The sequence below is a fragment of the Notothenia rossii genome, assembly GCF_949606895.1.
Source record: "Notothenia rossii genome assembly, contig: scaffold_203, whole genome shotgun sequence".
Classification (NCBI taxonomy): Eukaryota; Metazoa; Chordata; class Actinopteri; order Perciformes; family Nototheniidae; genus Notothenia; species Notothenia rossii.
In genome coordinates this window covers 57,501-78,328 of record NW_027639523.1, presented here as the reverse complement: position 1 = coordinate 78,328, position 20,828 = coordinate 57,501, and the positions used below count along the sequence as shown (strand labels likewise).

The following is a 20,828-nucleotide window of genomic DNA, read 5'->3' as shown; positions in this document are numbered from 1 at the left end:
AGACTGGCTTCAGATAAAAGTTTAGAGTCTAATTTATATAGTTATTGTTTGCATACAAAGCCCTAATGGTTTGATCTGCTCGCAGTTTGCCTGTTTTTTTAATCCAGCTTGAAGACCCACTTGCGTTTGTAGACCACCTAAAAGACATGACAGTGTGTGCTTTTAATCAGGGTTTCATATTGTGTTTACGTCCCGTGTGAGTTTTCAGTCTGTGGCTTAAAGGTTTTATTGTCCTGTGTTTTTAAATTAGTTTTTTTCACATCTTTTTAGGGACACAACGACATGCTGACTGCAGTGGGATTTTAACCTGGACTCCCTTAAACCCAACACCAACGCACTAGTCCACTGCGCCACAGCCTCCCATGTATCTGTAAATTTCTTAACATCTGATCCGAGGGGAATTTCTTCTTGTTTATTTTTAACTTGTGATATGTGTCATTATGTTAATGTGCTGTATGAAAAGTGCTATTTAAATAAAGCTTTATTATTATAATATATATTTATTGACGTACAGCACTTTGGTCCACTCGGTTGTTCTTAAATGTGCTATAGAAATAAACTTCAGATTTTATTTTACACGCCCAACACAGAAAATAAATCCATGGAGCTTCAGGTGTTCTTCATGTTACCTCGTATGTCTTTACTTTGCATAATTTCCCCGTATCTAATCCAGAGACGGTAATCGCATGCATCTGATTGTAACGATTTGTTATTTACAGACTGTTGCAGTAACAGATGACCAGATAATAACAGACACAGAGACACAATGAAAACTCAGGAGACATTTCTTTTATATTTAGAAAATAATTTAATAACATTTAAATCCAACATATAAAAAACAACAGTGGAAGGACTCCTCTCCTCTCCGCTGGGATACTCTTTAATCATGTCATGAGAGAACTTTGAGAAAAAAGAAAAAAACAATCCAGCAGAGCCGCGAGTCCTGCAGCCGGTCAGTCTCTCTCAAAATATTCATATTGATCTTTATCAAAATAAAAGTCTTGTGTTTCCTCAGGAGACAAAGAAAAGACAACGTGCAGATGCAGCATTGCTACAGGAGGGGGGAGGGGGGGGGGGGGGGGGGCTCAGGTCAAATAAAAAGGGTGGGAATGAGGTCCAAATGAAAAGTGACAGAAACAGAAACATGAATTCATCACCGGGTCACTCAGCAGGTCTATACTTACGTCCATGATGAGACACATGTGGACTCTCTGTGGGGGGTGGGGGAGGGGCTCCGTCTTACCTCGGTCTGCTCTCACTCATCTACAGCTTATTAATCTTTAATGTCACTGATCTTCGGTCACTAAAGTGAGACGCTCACTGAGACCGAGACTCACTCCCACCTGCTGAACACTGGAGAGCAGCCGCCGCAGCCGGGGGGGTCCGTCTCCGTCAGCTACTGCAGCCAGAAGGCGCTGTGGGGTGGGTGGGGGGAGAGAGGAGGTGAGGAGGAGGAGGGGGTAGCAGGTGTACATGCGTGTAAGAAGGTGAGGTGTAAACAGATCCTGCTGTCACTTCCTGTCTCCTATCAAGAGAAATGTCACTGTAAGAGCACACCCCAAGAGACCCTCAAATCCAAGGAGACCATCGCCTATCAGGAGGCGATTGCATCCTCTAAGACCATTGCATCCCTAAAGACCATCTCATCTCTAAAGACCATCGCATCCTCAAAGACCATCGCATCCCTAAAGACCATCGCATCCTCTAAGACCATCGCATCCCTAAAGACCATCGCATCCCTAAAGACCATCGCATCCTCTAAGACCATCGCATCCTCTAAGACCATCGCATCCCTAAAGACCATCGCATCCCCAAAGACCATCTCATCCCCAAAGACCATCGCATCGCCATAGACCATCTCATCTCTAAAGACCATCGCATCCCCAAAGACCATCGCATCTCCAAAGACCATCTCATCTCTAAAGACCATCGCATTCCCATAGACCATCGCATCTCTAAAGACCATCGCATTCCCATAGACCATCGCATCTCTAAAGACCATCGCATCTCTAAAGACCATCTCATCCCTAAAGAGCATTGCATCTCTAAAGACCATCGCATCTCCAAAGACCATCGCATCTCCAAAGACCATCGCATCCCTAAAGACCATCGCATCCCCAAAGACCATCGCATCCCCAAAGACCATCGCATCTCTAAAGACCATCGCATCCCTAAAGACCATCGCATCCCTAAAGACCATCGCATCTCTAAAGACCATCGCATCCCCAAAGACCATCGCATCTCTAAAGACCATCGCATCCCTAAAGACCATCGCATCTCTAAAGACCATCGCATCTCTAAAGACCATAGCATCCCCAAAGACCATCGCATCTCGCATCCCTAAAGACCATCGCATCCCTAAAGACCATCGCATCCTCAAAGACCATCGCATCTCCAAAGACCATCGCATCCCCAAAGACCATCGCACCTCTAAAGACCAGACCATCGCATCTCCAAAGACCATCGCATCTCCAAAGACCATCGCATCTCTAAAGACCATCGCATTCTCAAAGACCATTGCATCCCCAAAGACCATCGTATCTCTAAAGACCATCGCATCTCTAAAGACCATCGCATCCCCAAAGACCATCGCATCTCCAAAGACCATCGCATCTCTAAAGACCATCGCATCTCCAAAGACCATCGCATCCCCAAAGATCATCGCATCTCCAAAGACCATCGCATCCCCAAAGACCATTGCATCTCTAAAGATCATCGCATCTCCAAAGACCATCGCATCCCTAAAGACCATCGCATCCCCAAAGACCATCGCATCCCCAAAGACCATCGCATCTCCAAAGACCATCGCATCCCCAAAGACCATCGCATCCCTAAAGACCATCGCATCCCCAAAGACCATCGCATCTCCACAGACCATCGCATCTCCAAAGACCATCGCATCCCCAAAGACCATTGCATCTCTAAAGACCATCGCATCTCCAAAGACCATCGCATCTCCAAAGACCATCGCATCCCTAAAGACCATCGCATCCCCAAAGACCATCGCATCTCCACAGACCATCGCATCTCCAAAGACCATCGCATCCCCAAAGACCATTGCATCTCTAAAGACCATCGCATCTCCAAAGACCATCGCATCCCTAAAGACCATCGCATCCCCAAAGACCATCGCATCTCTAAAGACCATCGCATCCCCAAAGACCATCTCATCTCTAACGACCATTGCATCTCTAAAGACCATCGCATCTCTAAAGACCATCGCGTCTATCTCTAAAGACCATCGCATCCCCAAAGACCATCGCATCCCTAAAGACCATCGCATCCCTAAAGACCATCGTATCTCTAAAGACCATCGTATCCCCAAAGACCATCGCATTTCTAAAGACCATCGCATCCCCAAAGACCATCGCATTTCCAAAGACCATCGCATCTCTAAAGACCATCGCATCTCTAAAGACCATCGCATCTCCAAAGACCATCGCATCCCCAAAGACCATCGCATCTCCAAAGACCATCGCATCTCTAAAGACCATCGCATCTCCAAAGACCATCTCATCTCTAAAGACCATCGTATCTCTAAAGACCATCGCATCTCTAAAGACCATCGCATCCCTAAAGACCATCGCATCTCTAAAGACCATCGCATCTCTAAAGACCATCGCGTCTATCTCTAAAGACCATCGCATCCCCAAACACCATCGCATCCCTAAAGACCATCGTATCTCTAAAGACCATCGCATCTCTAAAGACCATTGTATCCCCAAAGACCATCGCATTTCTAAAGACCATCGCATCCCCAAAGACCATCGCATTTCTAAAGACCATCGCATCTCTAAAGACCATCGCATCCCTAAAGACCATCGCATCTCTAAAGACCATCGCATCTCTAAAGACCATCGCATCTCTAAAGACCATCGCGTCTATCTCTAAAGACCATCGCATCCCCAAAGACCATCGCATCCCCAAAGACCATCGCATCCCTAAAGACCATCGTATCTCTAAAGACCATCGCATCTCTAAAGACCATTGTATCCCCAAAGACCATCGCATTTCTAAAGACCATCGCATCCCCAAAGACCATCGCATTTCTAAAGACCATCGCATCTCTAAAGACCATCGCATCTCTAAAGACCATCGCATCCCTAAAGACCATCGCATCTCTAAAGACCATCGCATCCCTAAAGACCATCGCATCTCTAAAGACCATCGCATCTCTAAAGACCATCGCATCCCCAAAGACCATCGTATTTCTAAAGACCATCGCATCTCTAAAGACCATAGCATCTCTAAAGACCATCGCATCCCTAAAGACCATCGCATTTCTAAAGACCATCGCATCTCTAAAGACCATAGCATCTCTAAAGACCATCGCATCTCTAAAGACCATCGCATCTCCAAAGACCATCGCATCTCCAAAGACCATCGCATCCCCAAAGACCATCGCATCCCCAAAGACCATCGTATCTCTAAAGACCATCGCATCCCTAAAGACCATCGCATCTCTAAAGACCATCGCATCTCCAAAGACCATCGCATCCCCAAAGACCATTGCATCCCCAAAGACCATCGCATCTCTAAAGACCATCGCGTCTATCTCTAAAGACCATCGCATCCCCAAAGACCATCGTATCTCTAAAGACCATCGCATCTCTAAAGACCATCGCATCCCTAAAGACCATCGCATCTCTAAAGACCATCGCATCTCTAAAGACCATCGCATCCCCACAGACCATCGCATCTCTAAAGACCATCGCATCCCCAAAGACCATCGCATCTCTAAAGACCATCGCATCTTTAAAGACCATCGCATTCCCATAGACCAGCGCTTACCTATAAACCTTTGAGACAATTAACGTTTGGTTTAAAACATTTTCAACATGCGACTCGAATGAGACACAGGAAGTGAGTCAGTGTGTGTGTGTGTGTGTGTGTTTACATCTTTCCACAGCTCAGCACACAGAGGAAGGTTGGTCAGAGCTTGATGATACAGACGTCGCACCTGGAAGAGAAATAAAGTGACATAAAGAGGAAGGAGGAGAAACAGCAAAAACAAAAAACAAAGTGAGAGGTTAATAAACCAACAAACAACAACAAACTGTCAACCAAGAAGCCTGTGGGGAGGAAACCAGAGTCAGGCGCTCTGCAGAGGGTCCTCCGTCCCTCCAGGACCTGTAGGACCCTGAGGCAGTTCATTTAAATTAAACCATTAATGGACCTGACCATTGTGATTGGTCTCCTTGTACATGGAAAGACAGTCCTAGTGGGTTGCTCTCACCAAATCCCATCAGTCTTCCATCACCCTCTGAACTTAGCACATTGTACACAAAGCTACTTCTTAATATCTGCACAGCTCTCCACTTCTCATACTAATACTGCACATATTTTATTATCCAAGTATTGTGTCATATTATACTGTTCTTAGTTTTTGGGTATATAGTTATATATTTGAATAAAAGGTCCTTCAGAGCGTCTCTCCGTCCCTGACTCACCTCAGAAGTTAGCTTCAGCTCCTTCTCCACAGCTATCGCTCTGAGAGAAACACAGATACAGTCAGGAAACACACCTCAGAGGGTTATTGATCTCACACAAAAACACACATTCATATATTTTTAGGAGCTGCTTCATGAATACTTTAAGATTACACAGTGAAAAAAACAAACATGGTTGATTCCTGCCCATGAATAGAGGATTAACAGCCATGTACACCCCAGCAGTGGAGCTAAGGATTATAAAAGGACATTTCCACTTGTTTCCCCTGCAGTGTGAAGGTCTTCATTGGTTGGGTTCAGAACATCCTGGCTCCTTGATTTAAGCTTTGGTTTCTCATGGTCCGTGCTGGGTGTCACTCACATGTTCCAGTAGGCGAGGCACTTGGGAGAATGGCTGCTCAGCATCCGGACCTGGAACTTCAGGTGCTCCATGTTTCCATCCTGCCACTCCTGATGCAGCAACCTGAGCATCAACACAGCAACTCAGGAAGCAACAAACACCACAGAGCTGGATCCCACGGGGTCAGACCACCTCAGGTAACTAACGCCAGCTCAGAAACAACCTCAGAGAAATACGCGCACACACATCGGAGAGGGCTTCCTCTGTAAGGCTCACTGCTGGTCTACAGATGTGGAAACTAGGGACACGGATGCAGACTCATGCCCACATCCAGTTGTGCGATGGGTTTTTAACATGTTACGTATCTTCCTCTATGAATCCCGATGAGCCTTTAAACATCCTACATTAGGGTTGTCCACATCCAACCAGAGGGTCCAATCCGTCCCGCGGCATGACTAAACGTTATAGATGTACAAGGCAGGGGGATAACCTTCCTTAATAGTTCCCTCTTTAGGTCGTATGCTGTTGTGTCAGGATTACCACACAGATGTGGAAATGAGTGTAAGATCATTTCTTGAAGTAGTTTTGATCATACTATATTGTTCAGATCCAGACACTAGTATCTGAATGTGTTTGTAGAGACTGATCTGTTGCGATGCACATGTGTAAAGATAATCTGAGGCAGAAAATGTTGTCACTTATTTTTCTTCAGAAATGTGAACATGTTAAGAATGTACATTTTTATTATGCTATGATTTTACTGGTCCGCCCCACCTGAGATTACATTTGGCTGAACGTGGCCCCTGAACGAATATGAGTTTGACTCCCCTGTCCTAGACCTGGTACTACAGAGTGTGTGTGTGTGTGTGTACCTCAGACCCAGTTCAGTGTTGTTGGGCATGGCGTATCTTAGTCTCTCCAGAACAAGAGCATGCTGGGATTTCGGCAGACAGCGCAGGTAGAGCGTTACCACCTGAGAACCAATCAGCACAGAGCATTTCCATCAGGTAAAACCGTGTGGTCACGTTCAATATCCTTTCAGGATCTTTATGTTTCTAGAAACTAGTTTAGGTTGAACACGGTCCTCACAAAACAGGTGAGGTAGAACAGGTGAGATGTAGAACAGGTGATGTAGTGCAGGTGAGGTGTAGGACAGGTGAGATAGAACAGGTGAGACCTTGTTGTGGAAGGTGTAGCAGCTCCAGAACTCAGCGGGGTTGAAGGGGACACACAGGCGGGACGGGACGGTGCTGAGGCAGCGATGGATCAGATTTGAGAACCGTTTGGACCGATTGAGGGACACAGAGCTGAACTCCAGGTACCTGAAACAGGTGAGAGACAGAGAGACAGGTGAGCGACAGGTGAGACAGCTTCTCAGGTTTAACTGTGGTGTACAGGTGACCCCCTGTGTGCAGGTGACCCCCCCCCGGTGTGCAGGTGACCCCCCCAGGCGTGCAGGTGAACCCCCCCAGGTGTGCAGGTGAACCCCCCAGGTGTGCAGGTGAACCCCCCGGTGTGCAGGTGACAACCCCAGGCGTACAGGTGAACCCTCCCAGGCGTACAGGTGAACCCCCCCAGGTGTGCAGGTGAACACCAGGCGTACAGGTGAACCCCCCCCAGGTGTCCAGGTGAACACCAGGTGTGCAGGTGAACCCCCCAGGTGTGCAGGTGAACCCCCCGGTGTGCAGGTGACAACCCCCAGGCGTACAGGTGAACCCTCCCAGGCGTACAGGTGAACCCCCCCCAGGTGTGCAGGTGAACACCAGGCGTACAGGTGAACCCCCCCAGGTGTCCAGGTGAACACCAGGTGTGCAGGTGAACCCCCCAGGTTTACAGGTGACCCCCCCAGGTGTACAGGTGACCCCCCCGGTGTGCGGGTGACCCCCCAGGTGTACAGGTGAACCCCCCCAGGTGTCCAGGTGAACACCAGGTGTGCAGGTGAACCCCCCAGGTGTACAGGTGACCCCCCCCGGTGTGCGGGTGACCCCCCCCAGGTGGACCCTTCCTGTGTGCAGGTGACCCCCCCCCCAGGTTACACTCACTCCATCCACAGAGTGTGCAGCTGGTCTCGCTGCAGGATGGAACCCAGCGCTCTCTCGTAGGCGTCCACAGTGTCGTCCACTGATCCGTGCAGCCGCTGCCAGCAGCTAAACATACAAAGCACACGTTAATAACATGTTAGACACATGTAAACATATATTAAATAATAATAAATGAAGTGTTACCAGTGTATGAGGTGCAGGTAGGCTCTCTGCTGGCGGAGCGGCTCCTGCAGGTCTGTGATGATTGGAGCTCTCTGCAGCTCCTCGCTGGGGAAACCCAGCAGCTGTCTGCAGATAGGAAGAAGCAACTTTAACATGAACTCAGAAATCGCAGTGTGTCTAGTGTTAGCATCGCAGTGTTTATAGCGTTAGCGTCAGAGCTAACAGGGACTAGCGTTAGCATCGCAGTGTTTATAGCGTTAGCGTCAGAGCTAACAGGGACTAGCGTTAGCATTGCAGTGTGTGTAGCGTTAGCGTCAGAGCTAACAGGGACTAGCGTTAGCATCGCAGTGTGTTTAGCGTTAGCGTCAGAGCTAACAGGGACTAGCGTTAGCATCGCAGTGTGTGTAGCGTTAGCGTCAGAGCTAACAGGGACTAGTGTTAGCATCGCAGTGTGTTTAGCGTTAGCGTCAGAGCTAACAGGGACTTGTGTTAGCATCGCAGTGTGTGTAGCGTTAGCGTCAGAGCTAACAGGGACTTGTGTTAGCATCGCAGTGTGTGTAGCGTTAGCGTCAGAGCTAACAGGGACTAGTGTTAGCATCGCAGTGTGTGTGTAGCGTTAGCGTCAGAGCTAACAGGGACTAGTGTTAGCATCGCAGTGTGTGTAGCGTTAGCGTCAGAGCTAACAGGGACTAGTGTTAGCATCGCAGTGTGTGTAGCGTTAGCGTCAGAGATAACAGGGACTAGTGTTAGCATCGCAGTGTGTGTAGCGTTAGCGTCAGAGCTAACAGGGACTAGTGTTAGCATCGCAGTGTGTGTAGCGTTAGCGTCAGAGCTAACAGGGACTAGTGTTAGCATCGCAGTGTGTGTAGCGTTAGCGTCAGAGCTAACAGGGACTTGTGTTAGCATCGCAGTGTGTGTAGCGTTAGCGTCAGAGCTAACAGGGACTAGTGTTAGCATCGCAGTGTGTGTAGCGTTAGCGTCAGAGCTAACAGGGACTTGTGTTAGCATCGCAGTGTGTGTAGCGTTAGCGTCAGAGCTAACAGGGACTTGTGTTAGCATCGCAGTGTGTGTAGCGTTAGCGTCAGAGCTAACAGGGACTAGTGTTAGCATCGCAGTGTGTGTAGCGTTAGCGTCAGAGCTAACAGGGACTAGTGTTAGCATCGCAGTGTGTGTAGCGTTAGCGTCAGAGCTAACAGGGACTTGTGTTAGCATCGCAGTGTGTGTAGCGTTAGCGTCAGAGCTAACAGGGACTTGTGTTAGCATCGCAGTGTGTGTAGCGTTAGCGTCAGAGCTAACAGGGACTAGTGTTAGCATCGCAGTGTGTGTGTAGCGTTAGCGTCAGAGCTAACAGGGACTAGTGTTAGCATCGCAGTGTGTGTGTAGCGTTAGCGTCAGAGCTAACAGGGACTTGTGTTAGCATCGCAGTGTGTGTAGCGTTAGCGTCAGAGCTAACAGGGACTAGTGTTAGCATCGCAGTGTGTGTGTAGCGTTAGCGTCAGAGCTAACAGGGACTAGTGTTAGCATCGCAGTGTGTGTGTAGCGTTAGCGTCAGAGCTAACAGGGACTAGTGTTAGCATCGCAGTGTGTGTGTAGCGTTAGCGTCAGAGCTAACAGGGACTTGTGTTAGCATCGCAGTGTGTGTAGCGTTAGCGTCAGAGCTAACAGGGACTTGTGTTAGCATCGCACTGTGTGTAGCGTTAGCGTCAGAGCTAACAGGGACTTGTGTTAGCATCGCACTGTGTGTAGCGTTAGCGTCAGAGCTAACAGGGACCAGCATACCGCAGGACGTCCACGGGCTCCCTGACGCTCTGCTGCTCCTCACACAGCGACAGCATGAAGCATCGGACCAGCGGAGCGATGGCGCTGCACCTCTCCTGGGACCACACACAACACACATTTAAATAACATTTCAACAACATCATAGAACATATAAACTGCTACCATCTAATCAGAGATCAATAAAGTCTGAAGCATCCTTTGTGCTTCAGTCGATCCTCTAAGTAAATACAGAGCTGAATCCAGATCAGATGCACGCTGAAGGCTCTTTGAGCAGCTCTCACTGATCCTGCTGTGATGTTCCATGTTGTTGTTTGTGGCTCATGTGTGTTGATGTGTGTCTGTTGATGTTCCACATGGAGCAGCTGTGATGTTCCATGTTGTTGTTTGTTTCTAATGTGTGTTGATGTGTGTCTGTTGATGTTTCACATGGAGCTGCTGTGATGTTCCATGTTTGTTATTTGTTTCTAATGTGTGTTGATGTGTGTCTGTTGATGTTTCACATGGAGCAGCTGTGATGTTCAGGGTTTCCCACACATAGACTATACTTGGGCGGTTCGCCCAGGTTTATTAACGGCAGCCCAAGTATATTTCGCGACCCATTTAGTTTTTTTTTTTAAAAATCATAATTTTTTTTTTTTATTCGTCCGTGACCACGACGCCATCTGCGATCGATTAACTTGTGGACAATGATCCCTCGCTCCCTCGCTCTGATCTCGCTTCCTTCTGGTCTGTTAAGTGGTCTGCCTCACACAGGGTGACTGGCTGTCCACATGATGTGGCCTGCCTCACAGGGTGACTGTCATACAGATCATAAATCAAAGCCCTTGATTGGTCTCTGTGTGTCATTCAAGCTCGGGATAACCTCAGCTCAGGAGAGGTAAAGGACTCTCTGAGTGTTTAGATATTAACTTAGTCTAAGTTCTCAGTGGGTCTCAAACGGTGTGGTCACCATTTATGTAAACACATATTTCCATTTGAGAGGGTAGTGAATGGATAGTGAGGTGGGCTGAAGATCGGAAGGCTGTGAGTTCTAATCCCCCCAGGAAAACACCTCCACTGGTGTGCCCTTGAGTCAGGCCCTTAGTGACTCCAGGGAGAATGTCCCTGTAATCGCTCATTATACGTTATATCAGGAGCACAGACACACTCACAACTATAAAGGAACCAAAAATAAATTAATAAACAAGTTTCAGTGTTTTTTCATATTGGAAATGGGCTGTTATTGGTTATGGCATGATTTGATGATTATTGAAATGTGTACAGTTCTGTTTCATAGGTGTTTCCATAGATCTAGTCTCTGTATTTCCCCCTCAAAGTGCACCAGATTTATGCATTAACTCCAAAATAAAATAAAAAATCTTAGCGGGGGAGCATGCCCCCGGACCCCCCTAGAGGATTTGAGGTCCACCCCCACTTAAAATCACATGGATAGGTTCCTAAATACATTTATAAATACTTTTTTTTTAAAAACAGTAACCCATGTCCATATGGTTACGTGTGGGTAGATTGAAACTATAGGGCTCTCACTATGGGCCCTGCCTGTACCTGTTCGCTCTGCCATCGCGTGAAGGGTCTGCTAACAAGCGACCAACAGAAAGGTTCATGTTAAACGTCACCTCAACCCCACCCCCCCGCTACCACCACCCCCCCAAGTATATTTCAGATCTGTGGGAAACACTGGCAGTTAATGGACCAGCACCAGAGGCGTTCCCATGCACACAGGCGTTGGAGCTGTTCTTCATGAAACCCAGAAGGATGAAGTGCTCGGACAAACAGTGCCATCTTTGTGCCAAATGATTATCCAGGAGTGAAAAGTCAATAAATAAACATGTCGTTAAAACTCACACGTTTTTATTTTGTTGCGCTGACCAGAGAAGGATTATCGAAACAAGTCAGAGTCAGAGGTGTGTGTGTGTGTGTGTGTGTACCTGTGCTCTGAGGAAGCAGCAGCAGCGGTACAGCAGCTCAGCATTGTGGGGGCTCTCTGTCAGAGCGGTCAGCCAGGTGTTGACCCCCCCCTCGGTGTCGCCCCTCAGCAGCAGCAGCTCGGACAGAGAGACTCTCAGAGGGGCGGAGTCAGGACACACCAGCAGCAGCGCCTCACACAGGGCCACGCCCTCATCATACCTGCAGCAATTAGGATGGTACATCACTATCATTCTAAAGGCCTCCGATCATGCTATGAGGAGACATATATTACAGGTCTCAGATAAAAGGACATGTCTCTGAAGTGTCCTGCTCCAAACCCCCCCCCCTCTCTCTTCCAGCTGTTACTAAGGACATGTCTCTGAAGTGTCCTGCTCCAAACCCCCCCCCCTCTTCCAGCTGTTACAAAGGACATGTCTCTGAAGTGTCCTGCTCCAAACCCCCCCCCCCCCCCTCTCTTCCAGCTGTTACTAAGGACATGTCTCTGAAGTGTCCTGCTCCAAACCCCCCCCCCCCTCTCTTCCAGCTGTTACTAAGGACATGTCTCTGAAGTGTCCTGCTCCAAACCCCCCCCCCCCCTCTCTTCCAGCTGTTACTAAGGACATGTCTCTGAAGTGTCCTGCTCCAAACCCCAAACAGGTCCTTGTAGCCCCCCCCCTCTCTTCCAGCTGTTACTAAGGACATGTCTCTGAAGTGTCCTGCTCCAAACCCCAAACAGATCCTTGTAGCCCCCCCCCTCTCTTCCAGTTGTTACTAAGGACATGTCTCTGAAGTGTCCTGCTCCAAACCCCAAACAGATCCTTGTAGCCCCCCCCCCTCTCTTCCAGCTGTTACTAAGGACATGTCTCTGAAGTGTCCTGCTCCAAACCCCAAACAGATCCTTGTAGCCCCCCCCCCTCTCTTCCAGCTGTTACTAAGGACATGTCTCTGAAGTGTCCTGCTCCAAACCCCAAACAGATCCTTGTAGCCCCCCCCCTCTCTTCCAGCTGTTACTAAGGACATGTCTCTGAAGTGTCCTGCTCCAAACCCCCCCCCCCCCCTCTCTTCCAGCTGTTACTAAGGACATGTCTCTGAAGTGTCCTGCTCCAAACCCCCCCCCCCTCTCTTCCAGCTGTTACTAAGGACATGTCTCTGAAGTGTCCTGCTCCAAACCCCAAACAGATCCTTGTAGCCCCCCCCCCCCCCTCTCTTCCAGCTGTTACTAAGGACATGTCTCTGAAGTGTCCTGCTCCAAACCCCAAACAGATCCTTGTAGCCCCCCCCCCTCTCTTCCAGCTGTTACTAAGGACATGTCTCTGAAGTGTCCTGCTCCAAACCCCAAACAGATCCTTGTAGCCCCCCCCCCTCTCTTCCAGCTGTTACTAAGGACATGTCTCTGAAGTGTCCTGCTCCAAACCCCAAACAGATCCTTGTAGCCCCCCCTCTCTTCCAGCTGTTACTAAGGACATGTCTCTGAAGTGTCCTGCTCCAAACCCCAAACAGATCATTGTAGCCCCCCCCCCTCTCTCTTCCAGCTGTTACTAAGGACATGTCTCTGAAGTGTCCTGCTCCAAACCCCAAACAGGTCCTTGTAGCCCCCCCCTCTCTTCCAGCTGTTACTAAGGACATGTCTCTGAAGTGTCCTGCTCCAAACCCCAAACAGGTCCTTGTAGCCCCCCCCTCTCTTCCAGCTGTTACTAAGGACATGTCTCTGAAGTGTCCTGCTCCAAACCCCAAACAGATCCTTGTAGCCCCCCCCCCTCTCTTCCAGCTGTTACTGAGGACATGTCTCTGAAGTGTCCTGCTCCAAACCCCAAACCGATCCTTGTAGCCCCCCCCCCTCTCTTCCAGCTGTTACTAAGGACATGTCTCTGAAGTGTCCTGCTCCAAACCCCAAACAGGTCCTTCTAGCCCCCCCCCCTCTCTCTTCCAGCTGTTGCTAAGGACATGTCTCTGAAGTGTCCTGCTCCAAACCCCAAACATATCCTTGTAGCCCCCCCCCCCCCCCTCTCTCTTCCAGCTGTTACTAAGGACATGTCTCTGAAGTGTCCTGCTCCAAACCCCAAACATATCCTTGTAGCCCCCCCCCCCCCCCCCCCTCTCTTCCAGCTGTTACTAAGGACATGTCTCTGAAGTGTCCTGCTCCTAACCCCAAACAGATCCTTGTAGCCCCCCCCCCCCCCTCTCTTCCAGCTGTTACTAAGGACATGTCTCTGAAGTGTCCTGCTCCAAACCCCAAACAGATCCTTGTAGCCCCCCCCCCCCCCCCCCCTCTCTTCCAGCTGTTACTAAGGACATGTCTCTGAAGTGTCCTGCTCCAGCGTAAAGCATAAACTCCCAGACATTTCAATGATCTTTTCGACAGAGTCTGGAAACGATATCATTTCCTTTTTGGCGGGCCTCCATAACACGGAGCCTCGCTGCGGGGAACTTTGGCGCTGTTCTGAGTTTGTTCTAATCCGTCAAAATGACGGACTGCTTTCAGGGGGGACACATCTCTTTGTGAGTCTCCTGACACACCGGGGACACTCCGGGGACACATGGTGATGGAGAGAAGACATCAGAGAGTGACTTCTGCTTGATAGGAGACCTTTCAATAGAAATAACCACAGTACCTCTCCAGGACGCGGTAGAGTAAGAGGAGGTTGTTGTGCAGAGGAAGGCAGGCGAGCGTCCTCTCGCTGACGGACAGACGCTCGTCGCTGCACTGCAGCACGCCGTCTGACAGGAAGCACAAACACACACATTTATTACATCTGCACACAATGCGTCTTCACAGCTCTCCTTAAGCTAGTGTGTGGGTGTGTACCCTGGAACAGCTGGATCAGAGTGTGTGTGGGCGTCCTGATGTCCCGAGGCGTCCTCCAGGGCATCAGGAAGCTCTCGGTGCTGACCAGCCGCCCCGGCCCCGACTCAGCGGGCAGGAAGAGGCTCGGCAGCCGGCTGAACTCCGTCAGGTGGACGAAGCAGAGCCAGAGCAGAGCGCGGTGCGAGGGGGAGAGGTGGTCCAACAGGCTGCGGAGCTGAGGGGCCTTCAGGGCGCCCTACACACACACACACACACACACACACACACACACACACACACACACACACACACACACACACACACACACACACACACACACACACACACACACACACACACACACACACACACACACACACACACACACACACACACACACACACACACACACACACACACACACACACACACACACACACACACACACACACACACACACACACAAAATTGTAATTTATTTATTACACGGTTCAGAATACTAAATTTTGACATTTCAGAGGTTGTTAATCTTGTGTGAGTGTGAGTGTGTGTGAGTGTGTGTGTGTGAGTGTGAGTGTGAGTGTGTGTGTGTGTGTGTGTGTGCATGCGTCCTCACCTGCAGCAGAGCCAGCGCGCTTCCCCCCCGCCCGCTGAACAGATGCAGCTGCACCCGATACAGCAACGCTTCCATCAGCTGGAAGGAGCCTCTGTCAGAGGAGGGGGAGGAGCCTCTGTCAGAGGAGGGGGGCGTCTCCATCAGCTGGGAGGAGCCTCTGTCAGAGGAGGGGGAGGAGCCTCTGTCAGAGGAGGGGGGCGCCTCCATCAGCTGGGAGGAGGAGGGGGGCGCCTCCATCAGCTGGGAGGAGCCTCTGTCAGAGGAGGGGGGCGCCTCCATCACCTGAGAGGAGGAGGGGGTCACCTCCATCAGCTGAGAGGGGGAGGGGGGCACCTCCATGAGCTGAGAGGGGGAGGGGGGCACCTCCATGAGCTGAGAGGGGGAGGGAGGTGCCTCCATCAGCTGAGAGGGGGAGGGAGGTGCCTCCATCCGCTGAGAGGGGGAGGGGGGCGCCTCCATCAGCTGGGAGGGGGAGGGGGGCGCCTCCATGAGCTGAGAGGGGGAGGGAGGTGCCTCCATCAGCTGAGAGGGGGAGGGGGGCGCCTCCATCAGCTGGGAGGGGGAGGGGGGCGCCTCCATGAGCTGAGAGGGGGAGGGAGGTGCCTCCATCAGCTGAGAGGGGGAGGGGGGCACCTCCATCAGCTGAGAGGGGGAGGGGGGCGCCTCCATCAGCTGGGAGGAGGGGGGGAGCGCCTCCATCAGCAGGAACTGAAGCAGGCGCTCACACACAAAGTCCTTCCCCTCAAACGAGCCCTCCAGCGTCAGGTACTGAAACAGGAGGAGAAACATTATATTTATAGATGTTTTTATTATTTATTCTACTATTTCAACAATTGGACAGTTGATACATCCGAAAAACCATCAGAGGAGTTAGTAGAAGTGGCAGAAAGCACGTCTTATGCAGAGGGAGCCCCCCCATAAAGAGTCAGTGAGTGTCTCTGGTGCCCACCTCCCACCACACCCTGTAGTGCGGCGCGTGCTCCACGGCCATCTCACACATCTGCTGCAGCTCGTCCCTGCTGCCCCTCCTGGAGAACAGGCTCAGGTAGTGGCTCCACACCTCGGGGTCCCCGCAGTTACTCTCCAGGGCCCGGGACAGCGTGTTGAGGGCGGCCTCCAGACCCTCCGCTGCACACCTGGAGGGACACAGGACAGCAAAGCACCCGTTAGTCCTGAACACAGGATCCACTTCCATCAGATCTCAGAAACAGGGTCCGAGGTTTCATGCAGGGATGGGAATTTGAAAGCAAATGTATATTCGACCCCCGAAATGTACATATCCTATAAAAACAATGTGGGGAAAATGTTTACAAAAAAAGAAAATATTCTTTATAATTTTGAAAAATAAATAAATACATGTTCAAATAAGTTTAGAAACAAAGTCGAATTCCTCAAATGTATTGAACTGCTGATCACAGTTTGAACAGTTGGCAGCTAGAGGCCTGCAGCTTTCATGCTTAAAACATCACTTGGTTTTTAAATGAAAGGGGGATCAAACACGAACAACATGACGGGTCAGGGTAACGTAACCCGTGACAACAGAGATCAACAACCTGTAGCAGGGCCTATCACAGAATGAAGCTGTTCAATACTCATTCTTCTTTAAGAATATGAGCATGTCTACTCAGGGGATAGGCGATTCACAATCAGGCCGGCTGTAGAGAAGACCCTCTCAGCTGGGATGTGGGCATAAGATGAGGTTTGAGTCTGCGTGCTCTGCGTGCAGGGAGGGGCAGCAGCCATATCATTAGCTCCAAATAGATCTGATGGATTTGGACATAAACGCGAGTGAAGTCTAACCGGACGTGAGAGAGAGAGATCAGCACCTGCAGCTCTGCCCGCTGTGAGGGGGCCGGTGAGCGGAGCAACACACACCTTTAGACCTGACACACTCAGCTATGGCACTGTCGCATACATTGAATTATTCCATTTGATCATATGTAATCAACTTAGGCATCACTCCCAAAAAATAAATACAAATATTCATAATCCATATTCCAATACCTGAATAATTTCGAATATTCGATTAATCGTTTTCATCCCTAGTTTCATGCAGACTGAAGCTCTCTGTGCTCCAGTCTGACCCATCACTTAATACAGACACAAATAATTGTGTGAGTGTGAGTGTGCTCACGTGTGAGTGTGAGTGTGCTCACGTGTGAGTGTGCTCACGTGTGAGTGTGAGTGTGCTCACGTGTGAGTGTGAGTGTGCTCACGTGTGAGTGTGAGTGTGCCGTTGCTCCGTTCACCGCTGCATCACAGCGGGAGGAGCTGCAGGAGAGCAGAGCTGCGTGTCTCCGTCCTGTCAGATTAGACTTCGCGTTTATGTCCATATCGAGAGAAAGATCAATAATCTGAATTCAGTTTGCGGTTTACTTTGACGCGGGGGTGAGCAGCAGAGGTGGGGAGAGGCGGGGCTATTGCGTCATCATTATCAGAACATGATCGTATAGGGCGCACACACGGAGCCGTTGGACCCCCCAGAGCGTTGCGTGTGCCGGTCTATCCACCTTGGGACCCGTTATCGTTTCCACAGTTGTTTCCTGTCATATTTGGTCGTCCTCGTGTGGCCCAACGGTCTATATGACACTAAACAGTAACGACCGTTTTCGTCCTCGTGGGCCGGGGCCTCAGTGTGTGTGTGTGTGTGTGTGTGTGTGCACTCACGCCTCGCTCTGCTGCAGGTACTTGAAGGCCAGTTTGATCCACAGCTGGGTGTCTCTGGGGCTCTGCAGGACGCTCAGCTCCAGGTTGGAGAGGTCGTCCGTCTCACTGAGGAAGTAACGCTTGTCTTCTGAGGAGACACACACGTCCAGAGACACACCGCCGGGGTCTATACACACACGCGCACGCGCACACACACACACACACACACACACACACACACACACACACACACACACACACACACACACACACACACACACACACACACACACACACACACACACACACACACACACACACACACACACACACACACACACACACACACACACACACACACACACACACACACACACACACACACACACACACACACACACACACACACACACACACACACACACACACACACACACACACACACACACACACACACACACACACACACACACACACACACACACACACACACACACACACACACACACACACACCATCAGGATGTAATAACAAATCAAAATGTTAAAAATAACAGCAGGTGTCGCTCCTCCGCTCCTCACCGCTCCTCCCCCCCTCCGGGGTCTCCCCCCCTGCACTCTCGTCCTCACTGTCCTCCTGGGGGGGGGCGCTGCTCTGAGCTGAGGGTCTCCAGCTCCTGGGGTCCTTACAGGTGGTGAAGGGGGGCACTGGGGGAGGGCACCAACAAGAGAAAGTCAATGAGTCGATGTCTCAGTTAATTGCTTAATGAGTCAAAGAGTTATGATTCAACGAGGGAACGAGGCAACGAGGGAACTAGGCAACGAGGGAACGAGGCAACGAAGCAATGAGGGAACGAGGGAACTAGGGAACGAGGGAACGAGGGAATGAGTTTGTGAGTCTGTGTGAGGGCTCAATATCAGGCTGAATACTTAGAACCAAAGTTCATTATAATCAAATATAATCAAATACATTCTCGTATAACCCTCAATGAAAATGCCTTATATGTTTCTATAATCACATTATATATGTGTTTATTAAATTGAGTTTAAAGGAGAGGTGTCATGGCCGTTTCCACTGATCATAATTCCATTGTTGAGGTCTACTAAGAAAATCCTGTGCAATGTTCCAAACTCACATTGGTTCCAGCATCTCTGTAAAGTATGTGTATTCAGCACTATTCACTTTCTCCACTAAACAGCTCGCTGCAGCCCCCCCCCCCCCCTCCGTGATTTCCTTGTTTAGCGATACACAGCCAAACTCAACCTGAACACACACAAAGTCACAGCCGAAATAAAAACAATAAGTGTGTCTTGATATTGAGTAAGAAAAAGGTTTATAGGTTGATAGACGCTGTGAGGATGGGTCTGCAGAGACTGTCTGTTATCAGCCTGCAGCACGGAGCAGAGACCAGCAGAGCTGCCTGCACCGAGTGTGTGGATTGGTCAATTTGGACCAATCAGCGGGGGCTTAACGTAACGGCGCTCCTCCGCTCCCTTCACTGGCTTCCAGTAACTGCTAGAATCCACTTCAAGACACTGGTACTTGCGTACCATGCTGTGAATGGATCTGGCCCTTCCTACATCCAGGACATGGTTAAACCGTACACCCCAGCACGTGCACTCCGCTCTGCATCAGCCAAACAGCTCGCTGCCCCCGCACTGCGAGGGGGACCCAAGTTCCCATCAGCAGAAACACGTGGGTTTGCTATCCTGGCTCCAAAATGGTGGAATGAGCTCCCCATTGAAATCAGGACAGCAGATAGCTTACACATCTTCTTCAGACTGAAAACTCATCTCTTTGGACTCCACTTCCAGAGATAGAGTTACTAACAAAGCACTTATATACTAATAAAGGGCTGGCTGATCTAAAGTCAGTTGAGTAGCTCTTGAAATGTTTGGCTCTATGAAACCTGATGAACTTATATGATTCTGTTTTCTTCAAGTTTGTATCTTCTTGGTTGAATGAACTTATTGTCTCTCTGGATAAAAGCCTCAGCTAAATGAGATGTCCTGCCCTTCAGAGGCCACGCCCAGTTTCCACAAACACGGGTGTGGAGGAGGGGTCTTTGGGTTTCTTTCTGTCCTGTTTCCAGAGTAAAAACACGAGCAGAGAGGGAGCAAACTCGAGGGGGGGGGGGGGGGGCTAGCTGGGTCTTTGCTCTCGGTAAGGTTCTCTCAAACTTGGTAAATATCTCTCGAATGTCTTTGTTGAATTGTTTGTAGTTTGTTTATAACCCGCCACCTGAGGAGGGTCCTCTGAATTCATGCTGGGCCGGTGTGATGAGAACTGATTTGGTGAATGAAAAGTTTAATGTGCTTTTTATTATCACCGGCCTTTTGTGAGAAGAAGCCTCAAAATTCGGACGATTTTAAAAATCCCAACTGAATTGGGCAGTTGAATAATAATAAATGTAAAACTGTGAATTAAGGTTTCATATTAGAACACGATCACAGCATGATATGTTTAGTATGATTATAATGTTGTAACGAGAGAAGGTAAAAACCCTGTGTTAGTTTGGACCTATTTGTCTTCAAATAAACTGATCCCACCTTTTGGACTGGGACAACTTAAAGGACATCTCCTCTCCTCTCCTGCTTCAAATGTAAGATGCACCCTGCCACGCTCACTCTTAGGTAGGGCCACACCTCATTACTGATATCAGAATCCTTCGGGATCGCTTAAACAGATTTAGAGAGTTGTCTGAATTGAAACAGCAGTTCATTGAACCTGGTTCTTCAGGAGCTAATAGAGGTGAGATCTTGCTGACGTTGGTGGATCTGAGCCAAGCAGTAAACTGACACAGACTCAATAACTTCTGTCAGTTAGTAGGTCAGAGTCATTTCCGGAATAAGTTATCAGCTCCTCCCGACTCCGACAGGGTTAAAGAGTGACTGAGTTTCTCACCGTGGCGCCGGCTCTCGTTCACTTTGCTGACGAGCAGCACCGCCTTCTGATCCAAAGACATCCGGACCGAGTTAGAACCAAACAGCTGCTGCATGTACCTCTCTGTGAGAACACACACACTCATGAGAAACACTGTGTGTGTGTGTGTGTGTGTGTGTGTGTGTGTGTGTGTGTGTGTGTGTACCTGTGCATGCAC

The 20,828-nt window shown here is 49.6% G+C and overlaps 1 protein-coding gene across 7 annotated transcripts in view; it reads right to left on the bottom strand.

The window, feature by feature from the left end:
* Positions 1–790: 790 nt before the first annotated feature.
* The window catches only part of zfc3h1 (zinc finger C3H1-type containing), a 41,253-nt gene continuing 21,215 nt past the window's right edge, over positions 791–20,828 (bottom strand). For 2 of the 7 annotated variants that reach the window (XM_079696012.1, XM_079696011.1), the window contains exons 18-35: positions 20,817–20,828; positions 20,633–20,734; positions 18,293–18,435; positions 17,750–17,916; positions 16,032–16,218; positions 15,083–15,850; positions 14,488–14,722; positions 14,294–14,399; positions 11,702–11,900; positions 9,774–9,868; positions 8,016–8,120; positions 7,833–7,937; positions 6,968–7,112; positions 6,663–6,763; positions 5,812–5,913; positions 5,451–5,490; positions 4,898–4,960; positions 791–1,415 (exon numbers count right to left, since the gene is read on the bottom strand). The exon at positions 20,817–20,828 is cut by the window's right edge and continues 110 nt beyond it. In XM_079696012.1, coding sequence (XP_079552138.1) covers positions 1,287–1,415; positions 4,898–4,960; positions 5,451–5,490; positions 5,812–5,913; positions 6,663–6,763; positions 6,968–7,112; positions 7,833–7,937; positions 8,016–8,120; positions 9,774–9,868; positions 11,702–11,900; positions 14,294–14,399; positions 14,488–14,722; positions 15,083–15,850; positions 16,032–16,218; positions 17,750–17,916; positions 18,293–18,435; positions 20,633–20,734; positions 20,817–20,828 — 2,804 coding nt within the window. In that variant the 3' untranslated portion in view covers positions 791–1,286. The remainder of the gene's footprint in view (positions 1,416–4,897; positions 4,961–5,450; positions 5,491–5,811; positions 5,914–6,662; positions 6,764–6,967; positions 7,113–7,832; positions 7,938–8,015; positions 8,121–9,773; positions 9,869–11,701; positions 11,901–14,293; positions 14,400–14,487; positions 14,723–15,082; positions 15,851–16,031; positions 16,219–17,749; positions 17,917–18,292; positions 18,436–20,632; positions 20,735–20,816) is intronic. The other 5 variants (XR_013804732.1, XM_079696016.1, XM_079696014.1 and 2 more) reach the window with 5 other exon arrangements.